The sequence below is a fragment of the Artibeus jamaicensis genome, unplaced genomic scaffold (genome assembly GCF_021234435.1).
Source record: "Artibeus jamaicensis isolate MK-2021 breed Jamaican fruit bat unplaced genomic scaffold, CSHL_Jam_final contig_233, whole genome shotgun sequence".
Lineage (NCBI taxonomy): Eukaryota > Metazoa > Chordata > Mammalia > Chiroptera > Phyllostomidae > Artibeus > Artibeus jamaicensis.
The window spans coordinates 54,352,065-54,379,769 of NW_026521486.1; the positions used below are offsets into that span (position 1 = coordinate 54,352,065).

Here is a 27,705-nt window from a genome sequence, read left to right on the forward strand (position 1 = left end):
GATTAGGCACATCAGCAGTTGTGAGGTCTCAGCTATAGTCCTTCAGTGTTCTACCTTATGACAAATTCGGGAAGGATAGGGGCTAAAGGTCAAAGACTTCTAACCTTGAGGAAAGACAGAAACCTCTGGAAAGCTCACAGGGAGCCTGTTTCCAGATTAGGGTAAAGAAATGCCAGACCTCCCTAAAAATAAAGGAATACACATAACAACTTACAGCCCACTTAAGCCCAGGATCTTGCCAGCCAGATTTCTTATCTCATAATAGATTCTTCCAGGTCTTATTTAATAGCAGGCTCAAGCATTGTTAATAAAAACATTTATTTTGTATTTTATACAGAACAACCTGAAGTCTGCATTCTGACTTGATAAGTCACCCAGGGGTTTACAGACAGTGTGTCCATCTCAACAGCGTGGTTCCGGGGATCGGGGGGCCACACAAACACAGGCAGGAGTTGTGAGGGAGGAAGGGGCGCAGCAGGAGTGTATGTCAATCCTTTCTTAAAGAAAAGGCAGCAGAGCATTCTGAGTCACTGAAACCTGTGCAGATGGGGCTCCTAAAGCAAACACTATACTGGGAGCTCTCGGGGAGTGGGCAGGCAGGGTAAGGACTTTGATAAATAAAGGGATATATTCTTGTGGCTGGGGATGAGGAGGCTGACTATTTTTAATGCCCTCGCCCTAGGACCTGATATTCAAAGGAGACCATGTCCAAACTTAAATCATTTCCCTGCTCAGAAAAAGGTGCTAGTACCCCTGGGACCAGACCATGAAGCTGTCATGCTGGTCATTCCCAAGTCCCTATTCTATGGCCCACAGCAAACTAAAATAAAAGGAAAAAAAAAGAGGCCAGGGTAATGGACTAAACACTTAGTTCATGTGAAGTGCTCATGAAGCCCAATAACTAGGAGAGACCGTATCTCAGAGTGGTTTATACAACCTGCTGAAAGAGGTCTCTAGCAGGGACCAAGAGAAGGTCCAGAGCTTCCACAGCTCGAGGCTCAGCACGTACAGAAAATCTCAAAGGGGGTATTAAAGTAGCTGGGGATACAATACTCCCAGATCTTAAATTTTAGAGGATAATTTAAAAAAGAGAAATAAAAATCAAACACTGGGTGCCAGTAACAACAAATGCCATGGACTTTATGGTCACCTGGTACCATAAAAAAATGCCCACAGCAGGTCCAGCTGGCCAGCAGGTCTCACCAGGATGTGTCTGTGCACGTGGGAGAGGGCAGTGGGGCTTGGTGCAGCTGACGATCCAACATGATTCCTATGGAAACAGATGGAGCAGAGTCCTGGTCCGCGGGCCTATTGAGGGCTGGGAAGTACAGAACCAAAAGCTCCAAAGGGACTGCAGATTCTCTGCAATCAGCTCTGACCCAGGGAAAGAGGAGCCAGATCTAACCCACACCACATGCATTAATCCTGGTCATCCTACGGTTGGTGGGCAACTCATACCAGGCACGGGGAAGGGGCTGGGATTAGGGGGGCAAGGGGTCCCTTTCCATCTTTTAAAGTCTTAATTTATATTGTAACCTCAAACTTACTATCAATGCCTCAGATACAATTTAATCTTAAGTCTTTAAATGCCCCCTGAAACAAAAGTATGCCTTTTCTTGGAGCTCCCTCACTTCTGGTAGTTAGCTTCCCCCTAGTCTGTTTTACCCCGACGCAGAGTCCACAAACTTCATCAGACCATCCGTGCTCATAGACTTGGGCCTCTCTAGAGGGAAGCCTAGGGCTCGGCTCCAGATGAGCTGCGCCAGTACACCCAGTGCTCGTGACACCCCAAACAGGACTGTGTAGTAGTTCATCTCCGTCATTCCATAGTACTGTAAGGTAAAAGAGAAAAATGTTTTGTTAAAGGTCCACAGGTAGTAGCACATATAAATCCAGGTTATAGAACCTTAATCCAGTCCTCCTTAAATAGAAATGACACTTCAAAAAGTGTTAACAATTGAAATTCTGAAAAGAGAGCACACCTTTCCTCCTCCTCACACCTCCCCAACCACAGGCAACTTTATCAAAAAGGTAAGGAGAGAGGTGTAAGTGCCCCTGCTCTGACTAGGGAGTGGATTCTGGGCATGGCCGAGAACAGCAGTGTTCTGTGAAAACTAAAGGGAAAGCAGGGAATGAAAGACTCACCTGGAGCAGCACCCCACTGTGAGCATCGACATTGGGCCAAGGATTCTTGGCCTTTCCCTGCTCTAAGAGGACATTGGGCACAATCTTGTACAGTTGAGCAACCAGTTTAAACATGGGGTCATGAGGAAGGTGCTTCAGAGCGAACTCTCGCTGACACGTATACCGTGGATCAGTCTTCCTTAGCACTGCATGACCATAGCCTGGGACAACCTGTAAAGAGTGAGGGGAAAAGCCAGTTGTATTCTCAGGTAGAAATCCTTGCCTTTTCTAAATTTTTCAGAGTAGACAAATGGGGGTGGGGAGCTCCTTCTCTAATTTTGGAGCAGCTTCTCATTCTTTTCTCCTTATTTCTTCCAAATTGCAGAACTTGAGTCTTGGCTTCTTTCCGAGTGGCTAAGCATCTCTGCTTACCCGTCCTGAGTTGAGTGTGTTCCAGATGTAGTCTCGTAACTTCTCATCTGACACATCTTTGCCAACTTCCTTCTGTAACTGTGTCAGCCAAACAAGCACTTCCTATGGGTAAGATATGGGAGTAAAAGTGTGAATACACATATCAAGGAGAACGTGAAGATCAGGAAAAAAAAAAAGCACAGGAGTTAAGAAACATATAGAGCAAGAAAGGAAAAAGAACAGTCTTACCTGGTTTGCCAGTCCATGTAGGGGCCCTGCCAGCCCATTCATGGCTGCTGCAAAGGACAGGTAGGGGTCTGAAAGGGCACTGCCCACCAGGTGGCTGGTATGGGCACTTACATTGCCACCTTCGTGGTCACTGTGAGGAAACAAGATAGGAGAATCAAGGCCAAGAGAATGAGATGATTGTGGGGGTGGGGAGGGGAGTGGAAGAGGGTATAGGGGATAAATGGTAAAGGGAAAAATATAATGTAAGAAAAGGGAAAAAAGCAGCAGATTATGGAAATGCAGACTGTGTTGTTCTCTTACTTGTCACAACTAGCCTAGTTATGGGCTCACACCAGCCTATAGCCAGTCAGTTATTTATAAGCTCTTGCAAGAGATGTCCCAATCTCATTACTAGCCTTTGTTCCCTAATCCGCAGAGCTGGAGAGGTTACTGTTGATGATGCCTGTGTGCCAACCTCCCCGACTCTCACTCCAGCCTTAATACGCAATGACCAGAAGAGGGAGCTGCTGGAAAGCTAAAGGAAAACCTAATGTGAGCAGCTAAAAGCACTACCTTGTTCTCGGTGTCGTTTTAATTTCCCTGTACCTCTTGACCTTCTTTCCTAGATCCCTTTCTTGCCTGATATCAGCCCTTATGCCATTTTTCATCACCTTGCCACCTACCACCTGTTTCTAGAAAATGAGACTGTCAAGGAGCTTTTCTTAAAACTTCCACCAATCAGGCTATGGTTGCTGGATCTAACTCACCTGTGGATGGTGAGGTACAAGCGCATGAGCTCAGTAAACTGAGCATCGGTGTAGCCTAACATGTTGGTGAAATTGTGGGACCAGTCCAACTTAGAGTCGATGGCCCCGATACTGCTGCCCTCCCGGTACAGGTTCCGGTAAATCTTTGCAGCAACACAAGGTAGCTTTGCAATCAGATCCATACAGTCTTCATAAACTAACTAAAGGGGAGAAGAGGAAAATGGAGAAAAAAAAGAATTATCAACAAAGTATTTGGCAGGGATGCTATTTGTCCTCCATGGACCAGGCTGTTTGGATTGATGATCACATGCTGAGTGGTTACATACGAAGCATAACAACAATAACCATTTAGCTGAATAACTATTACGCCCCAGGCACTGTGGTAGATGATTTACTCATACTGCCCCAGGTATAATACATTAAAACATTATCTCCAATTTTTACAATTCTACAAAGTATATAACGACCTCCATTTTACAGACGAGGGAACTGAAGCTCAGCCTATTCAGTAAAGTGCCAAAGGCAGACTGTGAGCATGTATGTGTTTCATCACAATCTTTCCCACTGTATGACTCTGCACTCAATGAATGTGCTAAGACACTAGGTTTTAATATTTAATTTTATGTTCCGTCTTTCAAAGAAAATCTACCATATAAGCCAAGAATCAAAATAGTAGCATTCAACCATTAACAGCAAAGCCTTCCTCTTTTTCTTTTTATAGAAACGGATTTTTAAAAAATGTTTATTTAAAAAAGATTTTATTTATTCATTTTTAGAGAGGGGAAGGGAGAAAGAGAAGAGAAACATCAATGTGTGGTTGCCTCTCACATGCCCCCTACTGGGGACCTGGCTTACAAACCAGGCAGGTGCCCTGACTGGGAATCGAACTGGTGACCCTTTGATTTGCAGACTGGCACTCAAAATCCACTGAGCCACACCAGCCAGGGCTATTTATTTGTTTTTTTAGAGAGAGGGGAAGAGAGAGAGCACAACAGGGTGAGAAACATCAACTAGTTGCCTCTGTATGCGCCCTGAGCAGGCAGGGACTGAACCCACAATCTAGGCACGTGACCTGGTGGTGAACTGAACCAGTGCCCTTTTGCTTTGCAGGATGATGCCCAGCGAATTAAGCCACACCAGTCAGGACAGGCTTCCAGTTTGTAAGCACTTACTATAACAGGTACTGAGCTAGATATATTACTTACATTTTTTTCTCTTTTTTACAATAATCCTGTAATGTAATATATCCTTCATTTTACAAATGAGGAAACTGGGCTTGACCAGGTTAAGCAACTTACACAAGGTTACCCACTTGGCTAATGAGCATCATCTAATTTAAACAATGAACTCAGGGCCACTTTTGTTTCACTTATACCCTACATTCCCCTCTTACCCCTCAAGTTATTCTGAGCTAATGCCAGACATCACTTATTTCAACATGTAAATATTTAAGCCTGTGTGTCTAAAAGTTCGTGAAGGCCCTTCATAAACAAAATCACTAAACCATTATCCTACTGAAAAAATAATCAACAATTCCTCAGTATTATTAAATATCTTTTCAGTATTGAAATTTGCCTGATTACAAAGCACCCCCCAACACAATTTGATTAGGAATGAAAACCCATAATATGTCTCTGAAGTCTCTTTTTATCAATTTAAGTTTCCTCTTATGCTTTCCTTTTTTAAATGTGGAATTTATTTGTGGAAAATTGCATTATTTCTTTTGTAGAATTTCCCCCAGATTTTGCTGGTTATATATCTGTGATGCTATTTATCTGTATTTTGCCGTGTATAATGTGCACTTTTGCCCAAATTTTTGAGGGAAAAATACAGATGCGCATTATACACAAGCAGTGCTAATTCTGTATATAAATGTTTTCACTTTTTTATGCTTATGTGTTAAAAGCATTAACTCTAGAAAGCAATAACAATATCTATACAAAATGATACCCTGGAATACCATAATCAGCTTTGTTTATAAATATAAATAAGTAAAAAAATGAATTAAAAAATTAAAACGGAAAAGGGTTTCTTTCCTGAAAGTTTGGAGCAAAAAATGTTGGTGTACATTATATAGGGGAGTGCATTCTACATGGCAAAACATGGTAACATGTTCCTCTATACACTGTATTTCCTACAAACTGAAAGTTAGATCTAAATGCTCGAGCAGACTGAAGTTCATTTTTTTAGCAAGACTATTTGATAATTTTGTTGTGTTCATTTATTAAGAGAAACATAACACCTGGTTGTCTCTTTCTGTGATGTTAACAGCTTGCTCAACTTTTATGTCTTAATATTATCTTCTCAAAGGGATTTTAAGTTCCTTTAGGAAAGATATAGGGTTTCTTTTTTTAAAAAAATAACTTTTAAAAACTCTTCTTTCACCCACAGTTCAACATATACAGAAAGCATGGAGTTAAATACTTGTTAAGTGACATTACATAGTGCTATCCTATCAAGCTAACTGGTTAAAAGCTCCTACAAGAAGTTATGAAGTTTCAGTAGCTCTGTTGGAACTAAGAGCAAAATTTATAGTAACTAGTCTAAGTAAGTTAATCCCTATGAAATCATCTATATTCACTTACTCAGTGAATTCTGTCAATGCCACCAGAATTCAGTGAGAATACTGCCAAAATAAAAGATACTTAAGCAAAAAATACTTAGTACTTCTGCAAGTTCTCAGATTACTTACACCATAATCATACTATTCACTATACTTCCTTGCAGATTTACATTCCCCAAGGAAGGAGATTACTTCCAGAAGCCTACAACAAGGATAGGAAGTTCTAAGGGACCTTGATTCATCAGTAGAATGCCCAGAACAGGATCCCAGGTTAGGCAAACCGGTATCTGTGGAGTATATGCAACCTGAAAAATCATTTGGAAAGTACAAATGACCACATCATAAACTATGAAAAGGAGATTGTTTCACTGTCTACCAGTGAGGATAAAGTTTATAAAGCAACAGGTTATCAGCCCTGGCTGGTGTAGCTCAATGGATTGAGTGCAGGCCTGCGAACCTCGCAGGTTCAATTCCCAGTCAGGGCATATGCCTGAGTTGAGAGCCATGTTCCCAGTAGGGGGCCTGCGAGGCAACCATACATTGATGTTCCCCCACTCTTTCTCCTTCCCTTCCCCTCTTCTCTAAAAATAAATAAATAAAATCCTTTAAACAAACAAACATAAAGCAACAGGTTATCAGACCAGGTATGACAGTTTTTTGTAGTGGTCAATACTATGCTGATAGAGTTAAAAACAAAAAACAAAAAAACCCTGACAGAACCCTGGTCAGGTGGCTCCGCTGGTTAGATCATTGTCCTGATATATCAAAGTTGAGGGTTTGGTCTTAGGAGGTCAGGGCACATACAAGAATCAACCAATGAATGAATAACTAAGTGGAACAATAAATTGATGTCTCTCTCTCTCAAATCAATAAAACAAACAAACAAACAAACAAACAAACACACACACACACACATCCAAAACCTGGCAGAGAACTCTTGCTCATTTATTCTTTAATAAGCGAAGACTGGAATGCCATTTAGCTACTTGTACCAACACATTCTTCCTCTAAAAAGTCTTGGAAAAAAGACATTAAAACATGCCACCATCACAACTGTCTGGAATAAAGGTAACAAAATTGACCATAACTGTCATTGTGAACCACCATCTCTATTGCTGGCTAAATTCTGGCCAAGTATTTACCTATCAATCATTATTAAGAAGTCAGAGAAGAAGATTAATAGCGAAAAGACCCCAAAGTAGAGCAGACTCAAATTTGAATCTTGTCTCTACCACTTACCAGCTGCAAGCTACTTAATTTCTCTAACCCTCAGTTTTCCCACTCAGTAAAATGGCAACAATTTCTGCCTCATAGGGTTGTTCTGAGGATTAAGTCAGACGATGAACATAAAGCACTTAAGTATATCTGGCATGTTCTCAAAAGTTGTTAGGTGTTAGGGTGTTTTTATTATAAGCAGCTTCAAGACCCACATATACTGTTTATAGGCCTTACAAAAGGTGGCACTATTAGTAAAACTTGACCTGTCAGCAAATCTTACTCATCATTAAATTATAACTATTTCACAATTAAACAGCTGGTTGCATCAGAGTAATCTGGACTTCAGTGAAGTTAAGTAAAAAGGGACCTAACTCTTTCAACACAAAAGGTTATACCATGTAAAGCTATATGAACTGTGATAGAAGAAATGTAGGCAGATGATCATCTGGAGGTAGAAGTAAAAATAAGATGAACTGACGATCACAGTAAACACTCAGGTCATATACACACTCAGTTTTTAAAACAGAAATAACCACTTGAATGCTGTCAGATAATACTTAAATAGTCCATGGTTAAATTAACCAAAACAGAAAACTGAACTGAAACAGCAAATATAAGTTTTAAGAGTTACAAGATGTAGCAGCAGAAGAGCATTAAGCTCCACTAAACTGAAGCACTAAAACCTAATTTTTGTCTAGTATGCACTCATTAGACACACACCCTAAGGCCGACAAATACATGGCACTGCTTATACTCTCCAGAACAATCAGTCAATGGCTGCGCACTGAAATGAAGGCAATAGCAAGCAGAGGAGTACATCTCAGTGATTCAGCAAAGGATGGTGTGAAGCCATGAGTATGTCTGGCTGCCGGGAAGTACCTACGGTCATCTGTTAAAAAGCATGAAGGAGCTGTTTTCCCTGCTCCACGTGACACGCAAGACAGCTGCACCATGAGTAGTGAAGGCAATTCTGAGTGGTCACGTTTCTAAAAGACCATTTTAAAACACAACTGTAGTTCTTCTGTGTTAGGGTGACCCACACAGTTAACAAGTGAACAGCATTTTACAATAAGAAGGAAAGGAAAAGCAGTATATTCAGGTTATACAGCCTTCTGAACCTACTGATGTGCAGCTCTGAATGCGAGCACGCCGCACCATTCCAACGCCTTCCTCTTCAATGCCAAACAGGCTGCTGTTAATCGCAAACTCTCCCTCCCGCCTGCCCCCAACAGCAAACATAATTCTCTATACACAGTTGGCATCAAATAAATATTGACCAACAAAATGCAGCAGGATCTGCCAACCCCCAAGGGGATTTCATCAGCCCAGTGTACCACTGTATGGCCCACTGACCATTCTGTGTCTTGCATCACAGTGAACCTTTGGGCCTCTGAGGCAGTTGGGCATCTTACAGTCAAAAATCATTCAGTATACCCGTTTTGTAAAAAAAAAAAAACAAACAAAAAAAAAACCTTTTCTGTTCCCATATTACCTGTCTCTGAATAAGAAACAGAAGAAAATAAGATGTCCTCCTACAAACTAGCCAGAAAACTTGTACCTTACCCAGGTGTGAGAGTATGTGGGCTACTGGAAAGAGATGGAGGGAATTAGACACCCTGCACTGGCACAAGGCACGGCGGTCTCTCCTACTACAACCACAGAGAACAAGCATTTCATGTTCAGGAAACAAAGTGCAGTATCCTGAATCCCAGTTCCAGAACACGAACCACCCTCACACTCCTGACAGGTATCTTGAGTTGGCTAGTCCAGAACTGTGGCCGACTGGCATTAGTCCCCCCAGACTCTAGAGCTGCCTTGGCTGCCATTCTCCTCCAGCTTGTGAGATCTCTCAAGGCTCTCCTTGATTGAGGGCAGGGTGAGACTACTGTGAAGTCTTCCTCAGGGACCCCGTGGTTAAGTACATCCTTTTTCAATCTTCCAACAGCCTCTGTATATATTCCAGCAGGGTTACTGAATTACAATTTCTTTTTTGCATGCACATCACCCTAACAGAACCAACAACTTTGGTAATAGAAAGCACGCTCCATATATCTTTATAATCTCAAAGACTGGTGAAAAGTAAGTAACAATAAAAGTTTGTTAAATAACTTTCTGGCATAACTCAGAAGTAAATTTTTTTAAAGATTCTACACTCTTCTTCTTCCTTCACATTCAATTCTTCTGAATCCTCATCACACATTCATCACTGCACTAAATCTCCTACCTCCCAGTACTTGGTTCGGTGGATGCCCTCTGCATATGCTCGGGCAAAGTTGCTTTCACTGTTCAGAGCTGTAATGGCTGCACTGAATTGAGACATGGGGTGTAGATTGTTGGGAAAGTTGTCCAGCATGGTGACCACATGGGAAGGCAGAGCCGCCCTCTTTGCCCACTCTTTTGAGAGCCAAGATACCTGTGGAAAAGGAGACACTGCTCAAACTAGGCTAGGAAAAAGAAGAGAAAAAACACAGTGACACTGAGTAAAGAAAACAGAAGAGAATTCAACCCAATCCACTTACACAGCAGAACTCTGCTGTGATTCCTTCCCCTCATTGTACCACCCATCTCTACAAACTACCACCCACAGCCACATCAGGATTAAGTGCCGGAGGCAGAGAAAGGCAAAGGAGGGGAATGAGAAAGGCCAATGTCCCGCTTTACCTGTTCCTCTGTTGGCATTTGCCCAGTTACCAGCAGCCAAAATAAGCCCTCTGGCAGGGGTTCTTCCCCACCCTTCGCCTTGGGCAGCAGTTTCTGGCATTCGGGGATACTGTAGCTACGGAAACGGATGCCCTAGAAGGAGAAGAGTAAGAATTACAATGTGTATTTATCAGTCTGGAAATTACATAATTGACTGGTCCCACTCTTTATCGGACATGTCGATGAATTACAGTAGAACTTTTAAAACTTAAATCTTCACATCACTACTTACTTCTGCTTCAAATATTTAGTTTTACTAGTTGATTTATTAAAAGGGTAAACTTCTTTTTAAGTTATTACATATATATATGTATTTTCAACCTTCCAGAATATGAAGGTAGGTGCTTTATTTTGTTCTCCTTACCCTCAGTGTTCCCCTATTACGTATCTCTGAATAAGAAATAAAGCACTCTAAACCACGGAATGCACGACAGTCGCTGAACACAGTAATTACTGATGATTAACATGAGTGTCTCTTACCTCATCAGGATCGAGAACTGAAGTTTCGTAGACCAACCCCTTCATGCCTCTCATACCACCGTACATCTAAAGAGAAAGAGAGGATGGAGCCAATAGAATAATTTAGGCTACAGCGTGTTAATGCTTCACGGGATCTTGGAGAGGTCATTTACCTCTGACCTGTAAGACTTCATTTGGGGGACGACTTCCAAGGAGTTAACTTACTACAGTATGAACCTTTGCAAGGGAGAATGCTAACGCTGGAAGTGATATTCTTAAATTGAGAAATCACTATCTTTATTTGATCTTTCTGCTTCTGTTTGCTTCCTTTTCTTACTGAATTTTATTTTTTCTTCTGCCCACCCTCATTCTCTCCAACCAAAGTAAACAGAATGGGACCTATTACAGAGGAAGTAAATAGAGACCAATAGCTGGACACCGCTGTGGAATTGCCATCTGAGCGAAACAGACTATTATTAGGGCTGGAGGAGAAGCCAGCCTAAGCTGCTCCACGGGGCCTGCTGGAGCTGCGGTTTAACTGGACAGCTGGTGCAGCATCGGGTCACAGACAGACACACCTGACCTCAAAAGACAGGGGGTTTGGAGGAATAGAAACTTCATCCATCCCTCCCACAGGTGAATTAAGTTAGGTTCCACTATTAAATCTGTAGAAAACAATAGTCTAATTTCTAATTAACCTCATTAAGCACCAACATTTCCCTGTAAGGGACAGAATACAGGGTCAGGCAGAAGTAATGCCTGCTTGAGTATTGTTGGTAGTATAGTAATTTATAGCTTTAATTTGAACATTTCACTTCAACTGTTATATGGTGTGCTTGAGTGTGATATTGTTATGTGACAGAATTACATGCTTATGATTTTGTAATTAAAAAAAGGGGCGTTATTTGTGCCGGACCTGGTACTTTTGAACAGTCAGTAAAAAGAGCAGTACTTTTGTTGAAGTGCATTACAGAGTTACTTTTCCAGCCAAAACCCCCAACCCTTACCATGTCCACAGTGATCTGGCCCACCACTGTCTTGCCATGTTGCTGCCTAAAGGTCTTAATTCTGGCTTGCTCCTTAGGTATCAAGTCAGCCAATACATCTTTCAAATTCTAAAAAGAGAAAAAAGACAAGCTAAGTGATGGTCAAAATGTTGACTATGTTTCCTGCAAAGTAGGTATGAAGACTGCTTTTTAGAACTTGGCTTTCTCTATCTGCCAGGGAAGATTAGTCAACTGCTCTGTACAAATGAGGTTAAAAGAATTAGGTAGAGGAAAAGGGGACTAGGAAATTGTTTTAATGGGTACAGTTTCAATTTGGGAACATGAAAAAGTTCTGAAGATGGACAGTGATGATGGGTGTACAATAATGTAAACGTACTTATTGCCATTGAACTCATACACTTAAAAACTTAAGTGTATTAGTTCACTTAGTTCACTTATTGCCATTGAGTGAACTTAGTTCACTTAAGTTCACTAGAACTTAAGTGTATTAGTTCACTTATTGCCATTGAACTAATACACTTAAAAACTGTTCAAATGGCCTTGGTTGGTGTGGCTTAGTGGATTGAGTGCCAGCCTGCAAACCAAAGGGTCACTGGTTCGATTTCTAGTCAGGGCACATGCCTGGGTTGTGGGTCAGGCCCCCAGTAGGGCGTGCGTGAGAGACAACCACACATTGATGTTTCTCTTCCTTTCTCTATAAATAAATTTTTAAAATGTTTTAAAAATTGTTCAAGTAGTAAATTTTACAGTATGCATATTTTACCAATTTTAAAAAAGATCAGGCAAAAACATCTGATATTCCCATCTCACTACTACTATTGAGTGATTCTTTTTTTTAATATATTTTATTGAGTCCTGGCTAGTGTGGCTTAGTGGATTGAACGCCAGCCTGCAAACCAAAAGGTCGCCAGTTCGACTCCCAGTCAGGCCACAGCCTGGGTTGTGGGCCAGGTCCCCAGATGGTGGCATGCAAGAAGCAACTGATCTCTCCTACATCCATGTTTCTCTCCCTTTCCTTCTCCCTCCTTTCCCCTCTAAAAATAAGTAAAATCTTTTTTAAAATTCCCTTTATCTTTAACCTTTGGCATTTTAGTTATGATGCGTCTTGGTGTGGTCCTCTTCGGGTCCAACTTGTTTGGGACTCTGTGCTTGCTGGACTTGCATGTCTATTTTCTTTGCCAAATTAGGTAAGTTTTCTTTGCTATTTTTTCAAATAGGTTTTCAATTTCTTTTTTAATATATTTGTAAAAGATTTTATTTATTTATCTTTAGAGGGGAAGGAAAAGAGAAAGGAAGAGTAATATCAATGTATGGTTGCCTCTCATGCATCCCCTGCTGGGAAGTGGCCTGTAACCCTAGGCATGTACCCTGACTGGGAATCGAACCACAATCCTCTGGTTCACAGGCCCACGCTCAATCCACTGAGCTATACCAGCCAGGGCAGGTTTTCAATTTCTTCCTCTCTCTTCTTCTGGCATCCCTATGATTTGGATGTTGGTAGGTTTGGAGATGTCCCAGAGGCTCCTTATACTATCCTTAGTTTTTCAAATTCTTTTTTCTGCTTACGGTGTTGGTTGAGTACTTATTTCTTTATGTTCCAAATTGTTGATCTGAATCTCACCTTCATTCCCTCCACTGTTGATTCCCCATAGACTTTTCTTTATTTCACTTAATTTAACCTTCACTTCTGCCTAGGTCTTTTTTAGGTTGCTGCCATACTCAATGAGTTCTCTGAGCATCCTGATAACCAGTGTTTTGAACTCTGCATATGATGGGTTGGTTATCTCCATTTTGTTTAGTTCTTTTTCTGGAGTTTTGTTTTCTTTCACTTGGGCCACATTTCTTTGTCTCCTCAATTTGGCAGACTACCTGTCTTAGTGCTGTACCCTACTGTAGAAAAGGCACCTGTAAATTGTGTGGGGTGGAGCCTTGGGTAATCACCAGGGTGGGGCAACCTGCTTCACTGCTTTGTGGCTCTCTGGGGGCGGGGCGCTCAGAGAGGGGACATTGCTGCTGCCTGGCTTCTGGAGGTTTCCTCAGCACTCACCCTGTTTCCAATCATTTCACTTTTTCCTCATGTGTAATGGGTGCCCTTCCAACTGTTGCCCTGGTGCTGAATCCCAGAGGGGGTGGGTCTCCTAAGTTTTAAGTCTAGGTGAGCCCTTTAAGAGGAGTCTCCTGAAAATTTGGCAGTTTCTTCTGCCACCCCAACCCCCACTGGTTTTTACAGCCACAAGTTATGGGGACTTATCCTTCTGACACTGGAACCCCTCGCTCCCAAGTATCCATCCCGATTTTTAAAATCTACCGCACAGGAATGCGGGGCTGCCTATTCTATCGCCCCTCCACACCACTGTCTCCTACCCATCTGGATGTGGCTTCTTTAAATCCTTGGTTGTTGGACTTCCATACAGCTCGATTTTCTGATGGTGCTGGGTGGTATGTGTTTTGAGATCTAGTTGTAATTTTTTGTGTAGTTGCGGAGGAGGCAAAGCATGTTTACTAATGCCTCCATCTTGACTGGAAGTCTCTGAGTACATTACTTCTTAAAATAGCAGTAATAATAATAATTATAACCACAGTAACAATAACAACAACGATGAACACCTCCAGAAGATACTCAGGATAATGATGAGTCTGGGTGGCAGCCAAACCATCCCCCAGCCCGAAACCAGGGTCAAGCTACTCAGTGAATCTCATTCCTCATTTTCAAACTTTACCGTGGAGGAAGCACTAGCATGCCGGGCAGCAAGTACAAGACAGGATGCATTCTGCAAAGAAAACACAAAAATTTACACAATAGTTACTTTTCTCTCTTATGTATTAACAAGGAGTGACAGTGACCTAACCTCTCTCTTTCCATCTTAGCCTCTAAGAATGGTACGACAGCATGACATTAGAGAGCTGTGAAAAGCTCTGAATAGCTTAGGAGTGACCGAATCTGGAGGCAGCAGTCAGTTTAACTCTGCTTCTTGCATCCAGAAGTTCATTTGCATTTCCTGAAGGCAGACTCTCCTCTCCCATCATCTGGGCTCCAGGGATGGGCTTCATTAGGCACAAAGGAAAGGTCAGTAAGGATGTTGTTACAGAGCACCCAGTCTATCACAATCTAGCTGTTACCAGTTCTGAGTGGCTCTGAGAAAAGCAAATGAGGAAACCGACCAATGACAACCCCTGCTGGTAAGGTCTCTCTTGCACTTAGTCTTCTGGCAGCACTTCCACCTCTCCAGTCAGTCTAGGAGCCCACAGGCAGAGGCAGCCTTTCGCAAGCAAGACTATACCTCAAATGCTCCTGAAAAAAGCAGAGAAGGCAGAATATCTACAAAGTAACAACTGACAGAAGACTACTCAAAAATACCAGTGGGAACTAGGAAACTGAAAAATCTTCAAAGTGTTGAGAGAATAATTAAGTTAGAGTTGTGTACCCAGGTGAGAAAATACCCTAAAGTGGGTGAAATACAGACCTGGCAGACAAATAGAAGCTGAGCATTTATCGCTTTTACACCTGCACCCAAAGGAATGTTTTCGAATACACTCCGGGAAGAAAGTTATCCAGAAAGAGAGACCTGAGATTCCAGGAGGCTGTATATCCCTCACCATAAAGACAAGTGACGTAACGAGTCTATTTCTATGTTTAGAGATGGGTCCCCCGCCCCCCAAAAGAGCTTCTATGAGAAGATCAGCTGAGTTGCAATAAAAAGTTCTCCATTGCCTTTGAAAATACAACCAATTATATACTGCACAGCACCTATCCCTGGTTTTTTTAGTTAACCATCGTCCAAAAACACTACATGGAAAATTCCAGAAATAAAGAATTTGTAAGTTTTAAATCTTGCACCATCCTGCTGCGGCCCACGGGGATGTGAATCACCCTTTGTCCAGCGTGCGTGTACACACCATATACACTCCTGCCCCTTCGTCACTTAGCAGCCAGCTTGGTCATCAGATCCACAGTTGAAGTATCACAGTACTGTCACTCAAATAACCCTCATTTTTATTGATACTTAAGGATGGTCCCTAAACATGTAGAGTAGCGATGCTGGTAACTGGAATATGGCAAAGAGAAGCCATGAAATGCTTTGTTTACACAAAAAGGTGAGTACAGTACAGTAAAAGATTCTGAGAAACACCACATTCACATAACTTTTACAACAGTGTATTGTTAAAATTGTTTTATTTTATTATTAGTTGTTGTCGTTAATCTCTTACTGTCACTAATTTACAAATTAAACTCACAGGCACGTACGTGTGGGGAAAACACAGTGTACACAGGGTTCAGTACTATTTGTGGTTTCAGGCATCTACTGCGGGTCGTGGGATGTGACCCCTGTGGACAAGGGATGGCTACGACACTAACCAGCTAAAGAAGCTTTAGACAAGGAGATAACTTTTCTGCACAAGACTGTTGTGAAGATAAAATGAGACGAAGTCAGCCTCAGATTCCTCCTCTATCATGTGGTGCTAACAGCCACTGCACGACTCACAGGGTCCTTCTGTGATAAGATGAACGCAAGAGTGCTTCGAACACGGACACCGTGTGGTGACTGCTGAGAGGAGGGAGGTGTAAGGGGACTGAAAGGTGATATGAAAAATACAAATAAAAAGAAAAGCACCTTGAAAACTAAAAAGATTACACACATATAAACTAATCCTGGAGCAAGTCTACAGTTTTTCCTCCTTTTGCCAAAAGGCCAGAAATACCTCTTCTAGTAACTACTGCCTTACTGTCCAGTTGCACTGAAAATCAAGTGAACCAGTGACAAATGTATAAATTTCAAAAAGCTACATTCGTAGGATAGGGGTTCAGTAGGGGTCTGAGGCTTTTTGGACTTCAATACCCCTCTTTCTGTTGTGGCAGGACTGAGGACTGAAAAGGGAAGTGACCCTTTAGGAAAAGGTTATTTTAAAAAGAATCAATCCAAAGCTAAATTCAGAGAGCAGAGCCAAACTAATTATGTCCCTAAAGCAAAGGGGGAATGCTGCAACTTGTCACCCAGGGCGGTCCCCAACTCCTTTCATTAACTTCTTCTTCTTCTTCTTTTTTTTAAGAGATTTTATTTGTTTTTAGAGTGGAAGGGAGGGAGAAAGAGAGAGATATCAAAGTGTGGTTGCCTCTCACATGCCCCCCCTATTGGGGACCTGGCCTGCAACCGAGGCATGTGTCCTAACTGGGAATTGAACCAGCAACCCTTTGGTTCACAGGCCAGCAGTCAATCCACTGAGTTACACCAGCTACGGCCTATTAACTTCTTAAACAGTCTGCTGTCATTCACTGAGGACCATTTGGGCAAGAAGTAAACAGCTCTTTAGCCTCTTTACCCTACAAGGGGCAAATGGCACTAAAGAACTAACTGCCTACTCTTCCTAGTCACCAAAAAGTGGACAAGAGAAAACACGTGAATAAGTTCAGACTACTGTTTTACAGAGTGAATAACCACGTCAAGCTGCTCCATGCTCAGCAGTCCCACCTCCCCCCTATCACGGAGGCCCCACCTCCCAGGGACTACACCAGCCCTGCAACGAGCCTTTGAAATGTGGTGGTTGGCTGTGTTTTCAAAGAGGCTACAGGGAAACACATCATCTGAGAGAAACTGAAACAGCTCCATACTGGACAATTTTTCTTTCTTCTTTTTTGTACTGTGCTTCGACTACAGTTGTGCCTATTTTCCCCTATTACTCTCCCCTGCCCTACTCACCCTCCACCTCCCACATTCAATCCTCCCCCCACCAACGGATCATTTTTCCACTTCTAAATCACCTTTAAGTTTTCATCATGATTGGCTGCTTCAGAGGAAGGATTATAAAAAGAATAGTTCAAGGTTAAACCTTTTTTTAAGGGTTAAAAAAAGTTTTTTTTTTAATTTATGACATGGATGGTGTGGCTCAGTGGATTGAGTGCCAGCCTGCGGATTGAATGGTCACGGGTTCAATACCTGGTCAAGGCACATGCCTGGGTTACAGACCAGGTCCCCAGTTGGGGGCGTGCGAGAGGCAATCAATCTGTGGTTCTCTCACACACTGATGTTCTTCTCCCTCCTTTTCCTGCTGTCTAAAACGATAAAAAAATAAAATCTTCTTTAAAAAAATAAAAATAAATTTTTTTTTAAAGATTTTATTATTTATTTATCTTTAGAGGGGAAGGGGGGGGAGGAGAGAGGGAGAGAAACATCAATGTATGGTTGCCTTTTCGTGCATCCCCTGCTGGGAGCCGGCCTGCAGGGAACAGGCCTGCAACCCAGGCATGTGCCCTGACTGGGAATCGAACCGCAATCGTGTGGTTCGCAGGCCCGCGCTCAATCCACTGAGCTACACCAGCCAGGGCTAAATTTTTTTACTTATTGATTTTTAGAGAAAGAAGCACTGATTTGTTGTTGTACTTATTTTTTTTAAATATTTTATTTATTTATTTTCAGAGAGAGGGGAAGGGAAAGAGAGAGGGAGAGAAACATCAATGTGTGGTTGCCTTTCATGTGTCCCCCACTGGGAACTGGCCTGCAACCTAGGCAAGTGCCCTGACTGGGAATCGAACCACAATCCTTTGCTTCAAAGGCCCGCACTCAATCCACTGAGCTACACCAGCCAGGGCGTTGTTGTACTTATTTATACATTCACTGGTTGATTCTTGTATGTGCCCTGACTGGGGATATAACCTACAACCTTGGTGTATCAGGATAACGCTCTAACCAACGTAGCCACCAGGCCAGGACTAAGGTTAAGTCTGGGGGGGGGGGGGGGGCATCTATAAAAGATCAACAGAATGAGAGCCCAGATCTTAAGATGAAAATGGAAATTACCTCAGACTGGAGGTCTTTGTTTCACTAATATGAACGTAAAACAAAGCTTTTCCCCTTGTGAGAGAGAACTGCGAGAATCAATGAGTGGCCCTCTTCTTTTAATTCATTGAAGAGTAAAACAAAGAACAAAAGAGGAAATCAGAAAGAAAGGGTGGGAGGTCCCTCACCAAGGCTGTAAGGATGTAACATCACTAAAAGGAAGCAGAGGGGGCGTGACTGCTGCTCAGCCACTTCTCAGACCTGTTCCTGTGAATGCTACCTTAAGCAAATGGTTAGGGAAGAGGAATCTGGAGCTAAATTATCGCCTCACTTCCACCATCAGCAGTCTTAATTTCCTTTGTAGAGAGCATCTCTGTCACTTAATGAGAAGCCTCAGGGGTAATTCAGAGAGCTGATCTCAATGGTCCCTAATCTCCATCAGCAACACTTCTTAGCCAGATCTCCGATTTGCAAATCTCATTTGTGGACACCTTGACTATGCAGCTAGAGAATAAAGCTAGTATATTGTTTCTGCTACTCTTCTCTGCCACTTCTTGGCTGTGTGACCCTAGCCAAGTCATTTAACCTTCCTGTACTTCGGTGTCCCTATCTGTAAAATGGGAACAGTAATAGTACCTACCTCAAATGATTGTGGAGACTACAGGGTGAGGCAAAAGTAGGTTTACAGTTGTGAGTTTATTCTTGTAGTATAACTTACTACTGTATGTTCCACATGGACAACTGTAAAGGTACTTCTGCCCAACTCTGTACTTAAAAAGCACTTAAAACCATGCCAAGGCACATAGCAAGTGCTTTGTATTTGTTATAAAATAATTACATTAAATGAAATAGTATGACCACTTTCTCACACCCTTCAGTGTAAGGGTTAGTCATATTTTTTAGCTAACCCTGCAGCTTAGGAAACACTAGAGAAATCAGAAAGTTTTTAAAGTAAGCAAGTCAGTGGTATGACCACTCAAAAGGCTAGAACAGGAAAAATTTCAGTGAGGACAACCTCACCTACTTAGACAGAAGACAGAGCACATGACGTGGACGAAGGGACAGAGATCTGCGTTCTAGCCCCAGCCCCACTGCTAAGTACCTGAGATATCCAAAGCCAATCAACTAACTGCCGTCTCTCTTTCCTTCTCCATACTTAGGCTAACACTCAAGCTACTCAGCTCAAAGTCTGATTCTAAGGCTCCAACAAGGACTTATGTAAAAGTATTCAAAAGCCTTGCTATTTAAAATATGACTGCCTAGCCAATGGCTTAGCATTACTTGGAAATTCTTAGAGATGCAGAATCTTGGGCCTCGCCTCAGACCTTTGGAATCACTAGGTGATTCACATAAACAATAAAGTTTGAGACACAATCACGGTCCAACCAAAGTGTTAAGCCAAGGAGCAGAGGGCAGAATGTAAAGAGCCTGGGACTTGGAGTTATTGAGGGTCAAGTCCTGACCAAGTCCTAAGTCCAAACCCTGCCCCGGCCCGGCTACGCCACCCTGGCTGTCTCGCCTGACACCTGTGGGCAAGGTAGGCCCTTCCTCCTACCTTCTCAGGTTCTTTCCACCCACCTGGTAATTAAATCTAAAAAGGACAGACTAATGAGAGCAAAGAACCAAATTTAATACACATGGGAAGCCCACCCACACAAGAGATGCAGAGACGGAAGGGCAAATGAGGTACATTTGATATCCTGAGGTAAGGACGGCCTTGGGGGTTCAGAGGGGAGAAGGGTGGGAAGGAGAGCAGATGTTCAGTAATTAGAAGTCCGCCCATCCTCTACCTAGCTAGGTCATAAAAAGATATTTCTGGTAGGGAGAAGTAAATTTTTTGTGAGCCTGCAGTGTCTTGATGGACTTTAGCTCATAATAACATACACGCCAAACAATACGCCACTGGTGGCGTATTTTGGTGAGGCCTATTCTGAACCCCTACTAGGGGTGTCCAAGCTTTTGGCGTCTCTGGGCCACACTGGAAGAAGATTTGTCTTGGGCCACACATTAAAAACACAAACGCTAACAAAAACTGATGAGCAAAAAAAAATTTTTTTAACAGTTTTAAGTAAATTTACAATTTTGTGTTTGGCTGCATTCATAACCATCCTGGGTCACAGGCTAGACACCCCTGCCTTGGCTTTCACATCTCTAAATTGGTCATAATAAAGCATCTAGAACAGTGTCTTCTGCATAGCTGAGTTGAAGAAGTATTTGTTTCTCAGAACTGTATTGATCAATTACCTACTGCCTCAAGTGTCGCAATTCTTCTCCGAAACTGGATACTAAGAAAGAGGCAGGCAAGCCAGAGGAAGGGATGAATGGATAATTCCCTCTAGCTGGGAACACACACAAAAAAAAGCCCCAATTTCCTTTTTAAGGGCTGCCTGACCAAGAAGGGAGGAGGGAAAGAAAACAAATTTAACTTTCATCTCCACCAGCAGAGTAAATGACTCTAGACAGATGCTGGAGGACTGTCACACCCACGGCTACACACCGCATTTCCTCTATGCCCTGACTGCCAAAGAAAGCTGCTGAGTAGCTCTGTACAGTACATGCAGGCTCTACTCACTGATGGGACAGGCAGATTACAAACCTGAGTCACCCCTGATTTTCACCACCCAGTTCCTCCCCCCATTTTGGAGGTACTGGCAACTGGGCTTTAAGTTTCCAGTTGCACACCACGCATAGAGTCACCCTACTGGAACAGCAGCTGTCAGGTTAATCGGGGAGTCACGTCACCCAACAGGTCAGCTCCTTTACGGGGAGATGGAGAGAGCTGCTTACAAAGATGGGGGGGTATCACAATCACTAAGAGGCTTTTTCAAACCTGCTGCCACCCTTGCAAGAACTCTTCTAGTGAATTTGCTAGAGGTGGGCTGTAGCTCTCAAATGTGCTAGGATGGAGAAACACAATGAAAAGAATGCCTGAAAGGGTCAAAGGGAGAAGAGGACTAATAGTACATGCAGGGAATTCTGCCAAAGACTTGCCTTGTCATACTTCAGATATTTCTGGAAAAGAGCAATGGCCAAATTACTTATAAAAAATCAATTAAAAGGACTCCCTTCTCCCCCCAATTCTGGCAACTGTAGCATTCTATTTGGATGAGTACTTACTCAATGTAGTTATTTCTCTCTTACTCATCTTAGCCTGTTATCATCATTGGTCCACATCTATGAACCTCACTCTACAGGGGAAAAGCAAAATTTTCTTTGATCCTCTCTTGCAGATACATTCAGAGTATGTCCTGCCACATATCCTCTGGGAACTCCAACATTAAAAGCCTGAGAGAGATGCTCTGAGTTTCAGAGAGTCCCTGTCCTCCATCAACAAAAGAGCTTCCCAGTTAGCAGAACTGACTTAGCTGATGAAGCAAATACAATGCACTAATAACTGCTAGGAAAAATCTTGCACTACAAAGGCTTCCAGTGCAGAGGAACAACTTGCATTAAAGGAAAAAGAACACACACAGGACAAAGGCTCTTCTTTCCCCAGAACCAGGTCAGAGAACTAAAGCCGTTTAACATCGGCGTTTCGAAATGGTGGTATTGGAAGTCTGCCTGCACCTAATAGGCCACTGAATAGCCTAAGCAGAGCAATCAGATTTCTTACTTTGACCCCCTTCACACTCAAAATCTCCTTATTCATTCTACCTGTCATTTTCTTTTTTTAAATTTTCATTTATTGCTTTGGAAGACAGAGAGAGAGACACACACAGAAACCTCAATTTCTTGTTCCTCGTATTGATGCGGTCATTGGTTGATTCTTGTGTGTGTCCTGATGGGATCCAACTCACAAGTTTGGTGTATGGAGACGATGTTCTAACTGACCCAGCCACCCAGCCAGAGCTACCTGTCATTTTCTAGCAGACTCTTCCCTACAGGTTTGCTGACCAACCAGCAAAGAAGACAGCAAAAGACACCAATTCAGCTTCAAAAAAAAAGCAAGAGTTCTAATTCTCGTTTCAGTAGAAATCCCTACCGTTCTTTTAACAGATGTTTGCTGAACTCCTACTTATTATGTGCCACACACTAAGCATGCATTTCTCCATGAAATAAAATATATGGGATCTGCCCCATATATTACTCCTTTCTCAGGAATTAGAAACTAGTTCTGTCACTTCCACTAGAAGTTCTTACACATTTTAGTTCCTAATGCTTTGCTAGAGGGGTTTACAAGAGAGGTTTCCTACAGTATTTGGGAGAAAAAAAAAAAAAAACTTAGGAAAACAAACCTAAAGATAATAGCCCAAACAGATTACTGGTTAGAATAACCACTTTTGAAGTCAATTTTTAAAATAATCACTAATTCCAAAAGAATGCCCAAACACTCACAAAGTTTCATACAGACATTCAATAAAGTTAAAAACAAAAAGGCCTGCACGTGGCCCAACCAAAAAGGACCATGGGTGTCGTCAGGCACTGAGGTACTTGAAAAAAACGCAGGTTTCCAGATCCCATCCCACCTCTGCTGAATCAGAATCAAAAGGAAGGATTCATGACTGTGCAGTCTGAACAAGCATCCCAGGTAACGATGCCTACTGTGAACTTAACAGAACTTTTAGAATGATATTCTTTAAAAAGAAAAAGAATAAAGTAAAAAAACAGCCCTGATTGGTGTGGCTCAGTGGTTTGGGTGTTATCCCACAAACTGAAGGGTCACTGGTTCGATTTCTGGTCAGGGCACATGCCTGGGTTGTGGGCATGTGAGAGGCAACTGACTGATGTTTCTCTCCCTCTCTCTAAAAATAAATAAATAAAACTATTTATTTAAAAAGATATCATGTTAAAAGAAATACAGAAATCTAAGGAATTTGGGCAGTTGATGGAAAAACTGACAGTTAAAATCAGATCCTAAGAAAGATCTATCACTAAAGTTGCCTTGCCTTGGTGTTTTTTTTGTTCTTTTTTAAAGATTTTATTTTATTTTTAGAGGGAGGGGGAGAGAGAGAGAAAGAGAGGGAGAGAGAAAGAGAGGGAGAGAAAGAGAGAGAGAGAAACATTGATCGATGGACTCTTATACACGCCCTGTTCACAGATTGAACCCAGGAATGTGGTGTGACTGGGAACTGCCACACCAGTCAGGGTTCTCCTGTTTTAAATGTTACATCCTGCTCAACTCTATCACACAAAGCACTGACACAGGACAGAAAGAATTAGTGTGTGCTTTGAGAAAAATCTGCCAAGTCTGGTTTCCTACCTTCTGCCCACTTGGATTCCAAGAACTAGAAATGCCAGCCTCTTCTTCTCTATTAGCTACTTCGCTTTGCCTTCCCTCACCCAGGCATTCACCTACTACCGATCTAAAGGCCACCAGGAAGAACACATGCAATCACCTCACCACCAGCACACGATGAGGTTTTTTACTCTCCATTTTTCATCTCTGGTCCATATAGTAAGCATCGAGGAATTGCCACTACTTTGGGTAGGCTGATAAAGTAAAAGCACAGAGATCTGAGTGCTTGCTTTTGAAAGTTTTGGGTTTTAAGCCTAAGTAACATTTCACAGAACAAAACTGACTCAGTTTTACTGAACCCTGTATCAGACTAGGATATATATAGAAAAGTTATAGGAGTAGGTCTGGATAGGTATTAATTTAAGTGTCTTGAAAAAGTCTAACAATAATCTAGAAACACTTTTGGATTGATTTACTCCAAGTTATCAAACATCCTAACTTGGAGGAGGACTGTCAATGGGACAGGAAGTAACTAGGGTTGGCTAAGCCACACTGGCATTAAGAGTCCAGAAGTGAACTGGTGGCCCTGCACCAATTCCCAGCCCAAACCCAAACCCAGATCACCTGTGTAAAGTCAGTGTTTTCATCACGAAGCTAAGCTGCCAACAGCTAATACTAAAGCCACTGCGCCGTATGAATTCATTTGGATAAACAAGTCAATCTCAAAGCTCTGAATAAGACTAGCTCTCCAACTCAGGTGTTCATTAAGTTACATGAAAAAACAGAATGACTAATATTTGTGTCTCTTAGCAAGGTTAAAAAAGTCTCTCTTCGGAAAAGTGAAACTATATATGACCTTGAGACTCAAAGTGGTAGGGGTCAGTTCTCCCATGTCAGAAGACTATTCTTCCCTCCTAAAGCTTACTTTCACAGGAAGAGTAAAATCAAGTACCAACTAAGCTGCAGGCTAACCTGGAAAGCTCAGACAGGTGCTAGCGACACTGACAAATTGAAAGGCTTTTTAGTATCCTAACTTTTCTTTTTAAATATCAGGAAATTTTCAGTCCTGAGTTGGTTGGGTTTTGCTAGTTTTAGGGAGTCAAAAGCCTTCTAATAGCTTTCTATTTACACATTTCTGGGATCCTTAGGTCCATCTCTAACAGGAAAGCAAAATAAAAGTGGTACTACAGTTATGTAGCCCTGTCATCTCAAAAGTTTTCTGAACTTCCCCAGAGGCATAAGAGACAAAATAAATCTTAAGCCTTTTTCAAATTCACTGCAGGGTTAGACTATCTGCTCTGTGTTAGCAGCTCTGCAATGAGCCAATTATGGTGTCCCCTATTCTGCCAAAAACACTATGTAGAACTTGCTCGTTGTCCCAGGAGGTTTCCTTGCCCTGTTGCCTGGAAGGAGGAGAAGCAACCGTCAAGTAAGACAAATATCTCACAAATGATCAGCCTCCACCAAATGCAAATTCTACAGACTTCATATCATTTGCCAACCACGCAAGGTAACACAGAAAGCCAAAACCATCCTAAGGTTTTCCTTAACTTCAGGTGCTGGCAGCTTTCACCTGACTGCAGAAGAGAAAGTATAAGTTCTTTGCAGAAGTCAAGGTCACTTGTGGGGCTGTCCCTGTGTGGATTAGAGGGCTGGGACTCCCTCAGCACAAGTTTCTCTGTTTAAAGGACCACATTATCCAGACACAAAAGTACTGACAATTTGAAAGCACCAACACCTGCAACAATACTCCTATGATCCAAAAGGCATAGGGCTGTCCCCCGCCCCCCAAATGAGAGGAATCTCCCCTGGGTAGAGCAGACTTAAGAGCAACAGCAAAATCTGGGTGATCGAGTAGTGACCTTGGGATTACAATCTCCTGCTCAGTTATCTTTTCTTAATGGCCTGCTGTCTGGAGGATCAGTCCTTCTGGTTTTTTTCTCCAATCATATGTGATATCCACGCATGTTTTATAGAGGCGCTCCACCCGACTCAAGCCCTCCTATATAAAGAGTAAAGTGAAAGAATCCCAAGGACAAAGAGGATCCGAGTCCCATTCCCATTACTCTTGCAGGAAATGCTATGGCTTGGTCACTAAAGGCTTAAATAATTGGGGTGGAGAAAAGGAAACGGGCAGCCAGGAACTGACAAAACCCTCCTCACAAAACTGAAGCCGAAATCAACCATCGATCCAGCTCTGGCCCAGTCGAGGGAGCACATCTGTTCCCGCTGCCACTCCTATCTCCCATCCCCTCCTCCAAGCAGGCTCTTGCCCTAACTCTGATGGAACACAACACCTATGTTCTCCATGGGAGGATCCTTCTTCCAGGACCACGCATCACACCCCCTCCCACCACAAACATACGGATGGACAGGGACAGCACCGGATGGACAGGGACAGCACCGTCCGGTGCCGCTCCAGGTGCACAAGACCACATTCCGGGGGCGAGCGGGGAGTGATCACTTCTCCCGCAGGGGCCGGAAGGCCAGCGGAGCACATGGCCCTGGGAGGTCCGCGCAAGGCAGGCGGCCAGCCAAGAGCAGGGCCCCTTTAAGGCGTGCTGGAGCGCGTAAGGGTAGGGGAGGGGAGGGAGACCCCGGGGCTTGAGGGCCGCAATGCTTCAGCCCCACCTAGGGACCTCGCGCTCCCTCCTTCAGTTGCTTACCTTGGCTCCGAGGAGCCGGGCAGCTGCCGTGAGTAAAGCCATGTCAGGAGAACTAGGGAATCTGGTGGGGAGGGAGGGAGGGGAGAGAGCTGCGGCAGGAACAGGAGCCGCCGCCGCGCCAACGGGTGGACAAGGTTGAAAGGAGGCGGCCGAGGGAAAAGGGTAGACGAACCGGCGGTGGAGCCCAGTTCGAGGTCCTTAGCAAGGCCCCGCCTACAGCCCGGAAGCCACTTTTGCCCCTCTCAGGGAACTGGCCCGGGCTCCGCCATTGGTCCTGTGTGGAGGGGAGGCGGGACCTGAGCCGTTGACAGCAGTTGTGGCGAAAAGGATTGGACCGCCGGTTTAGGCTAATTCAGGATCGGGCGGGAGTGACAGAAGGAACTTGTAGGTGGCTAAGTATGTGCCTGAGAACTCAGTTAAGTTTCTTCTCCGTCTTTTTTTTACCCAGAACACATTTGGGGTTAGTTGTTAAGCGAGTATTACAGAATATTAGACCTTTGAAGGTCCTATGAAGCCAGCCCCTTAATATATTATCACGGCAATTCATCAGTACCCGTTCTTCCTACCCCTTTGGCGTGCTTTCTTGAATGTCTTTGGTCAATGACCTAATGGCCAGAGGTGACATAATGTGAACACAGGGTATGATGTCAGAGTTGGCTGCTTGATGGAGATCTTTTGAGGTAAGCAGAGGCCATGCTATTTTATAGGTTCTAACAGATCATAACTGACAGACCATAGGTGGAGAAGGCAGGCAAAGGCAAGACTTGAATATCCAGTGGGCTGTCAGTTCTGTGTTTAGTGCCAGGAAATTCAAGTCTTACAAATGCCTCCTTAATGTGGAGGCTCCCAGGACAGGCGAGAGCCTCTGGGTCCTGGCATTAGTCTCATTACTCCTCCAGTCACATAATCCCCTAGAGCCAGCCCACTCCACTTCTAGCAGTAAGATCAGGAGCTGCAGACCAAACCCATCCAAAATCAGGCATTAGGCACTCTCCCTTTTTGTCTCTGGATCACTCCCCTAGGAGTGATCTGGATCTCTGCTACTTGGCTACCTTTTACACATTCTTATCCTGTGCGCCTCAGAAACCACTAATGAACCATGGCACGAAAGTGGTCTCCATTTCACATCATTCTTCACTAACTCCTCTGGGCAGACAAAACTTCAGGACCTTTCTACTTCCCCAAACCTATCATTGTCACTGACTCAAGAGCAGAGGGGAACTGACTCAAGAACCGGGGCACCTTATCTACAAACCCAAGCCCCAAGTGAACAGTCCTCTTATCTCCTCACATAGCAGTAACAAGTTTCAAAGGTCCCAGCACCATCTAAGCCAGGTTTAAATAGACCTAGTTCATAGCTTGGACTTGGAAAAAGAAAAAGAAAACCATCATTTTCTCTTGCCAAGTTTCCTCGTACCCAGCTTCACACCTACCGACAAATGCTGCTCTGGGCTGGGGATCATAAAGGTAAATCTTAGGAAAGAACTTCATAAAGAGAAGCCAAGCAATGTCCCAGAGAAGCAGTGACCTCTGCCCCCTTGTCAGTAACCTCAAAGCTCCACTGGTCAATATTTGATCCCAATTTAGCATCTCACAGAGGATTTCTTCTTAAC

General features: G+C 43.1%; 1 protein-coding gene across 1 annotated transcript; it reads right to left on the minus strand.

Moving 5' to 3' along the window:
- Nucleotides 1–299: 299 nt before the first annotated feature.
- Nucleotides 300–26,285, minus strand: CS (citrate synthase). The gene is made up of 11 exons (XM_037133222.2): nucleotides 26,093–26,285; nucleotides 14,198–14,248; nucleotides 11,478–11,585; nucleotides 10,492–10,557; nucleotides 9,973–10,104; nucleotides 9,536–9,724; nucleotides 3,531–3,730; nucleotides 2,785–2,914; nucleotides 2,557–2,658; nucleotides 2,146–2,355; nucleotides 300–1,832 (listed from the first exon to the last, which is right to left on the minus strand). The coding sequence occupies exons 1-11, from the start codon at nucleotides 26,132–26,134 to the stop codon at nucleotides 1,662–1,664; spliced, it is 1,401 nt and encodes a 466-aa protein (XP_036989117.2). The 5' UTR covers nucleotides 26,135–26,285; the 3' UTR covers nucleotides 300–1,661.
- Between the last annotated feature and the right edge of the window lie 1,420 nt (nucleotides 26,286–27,705).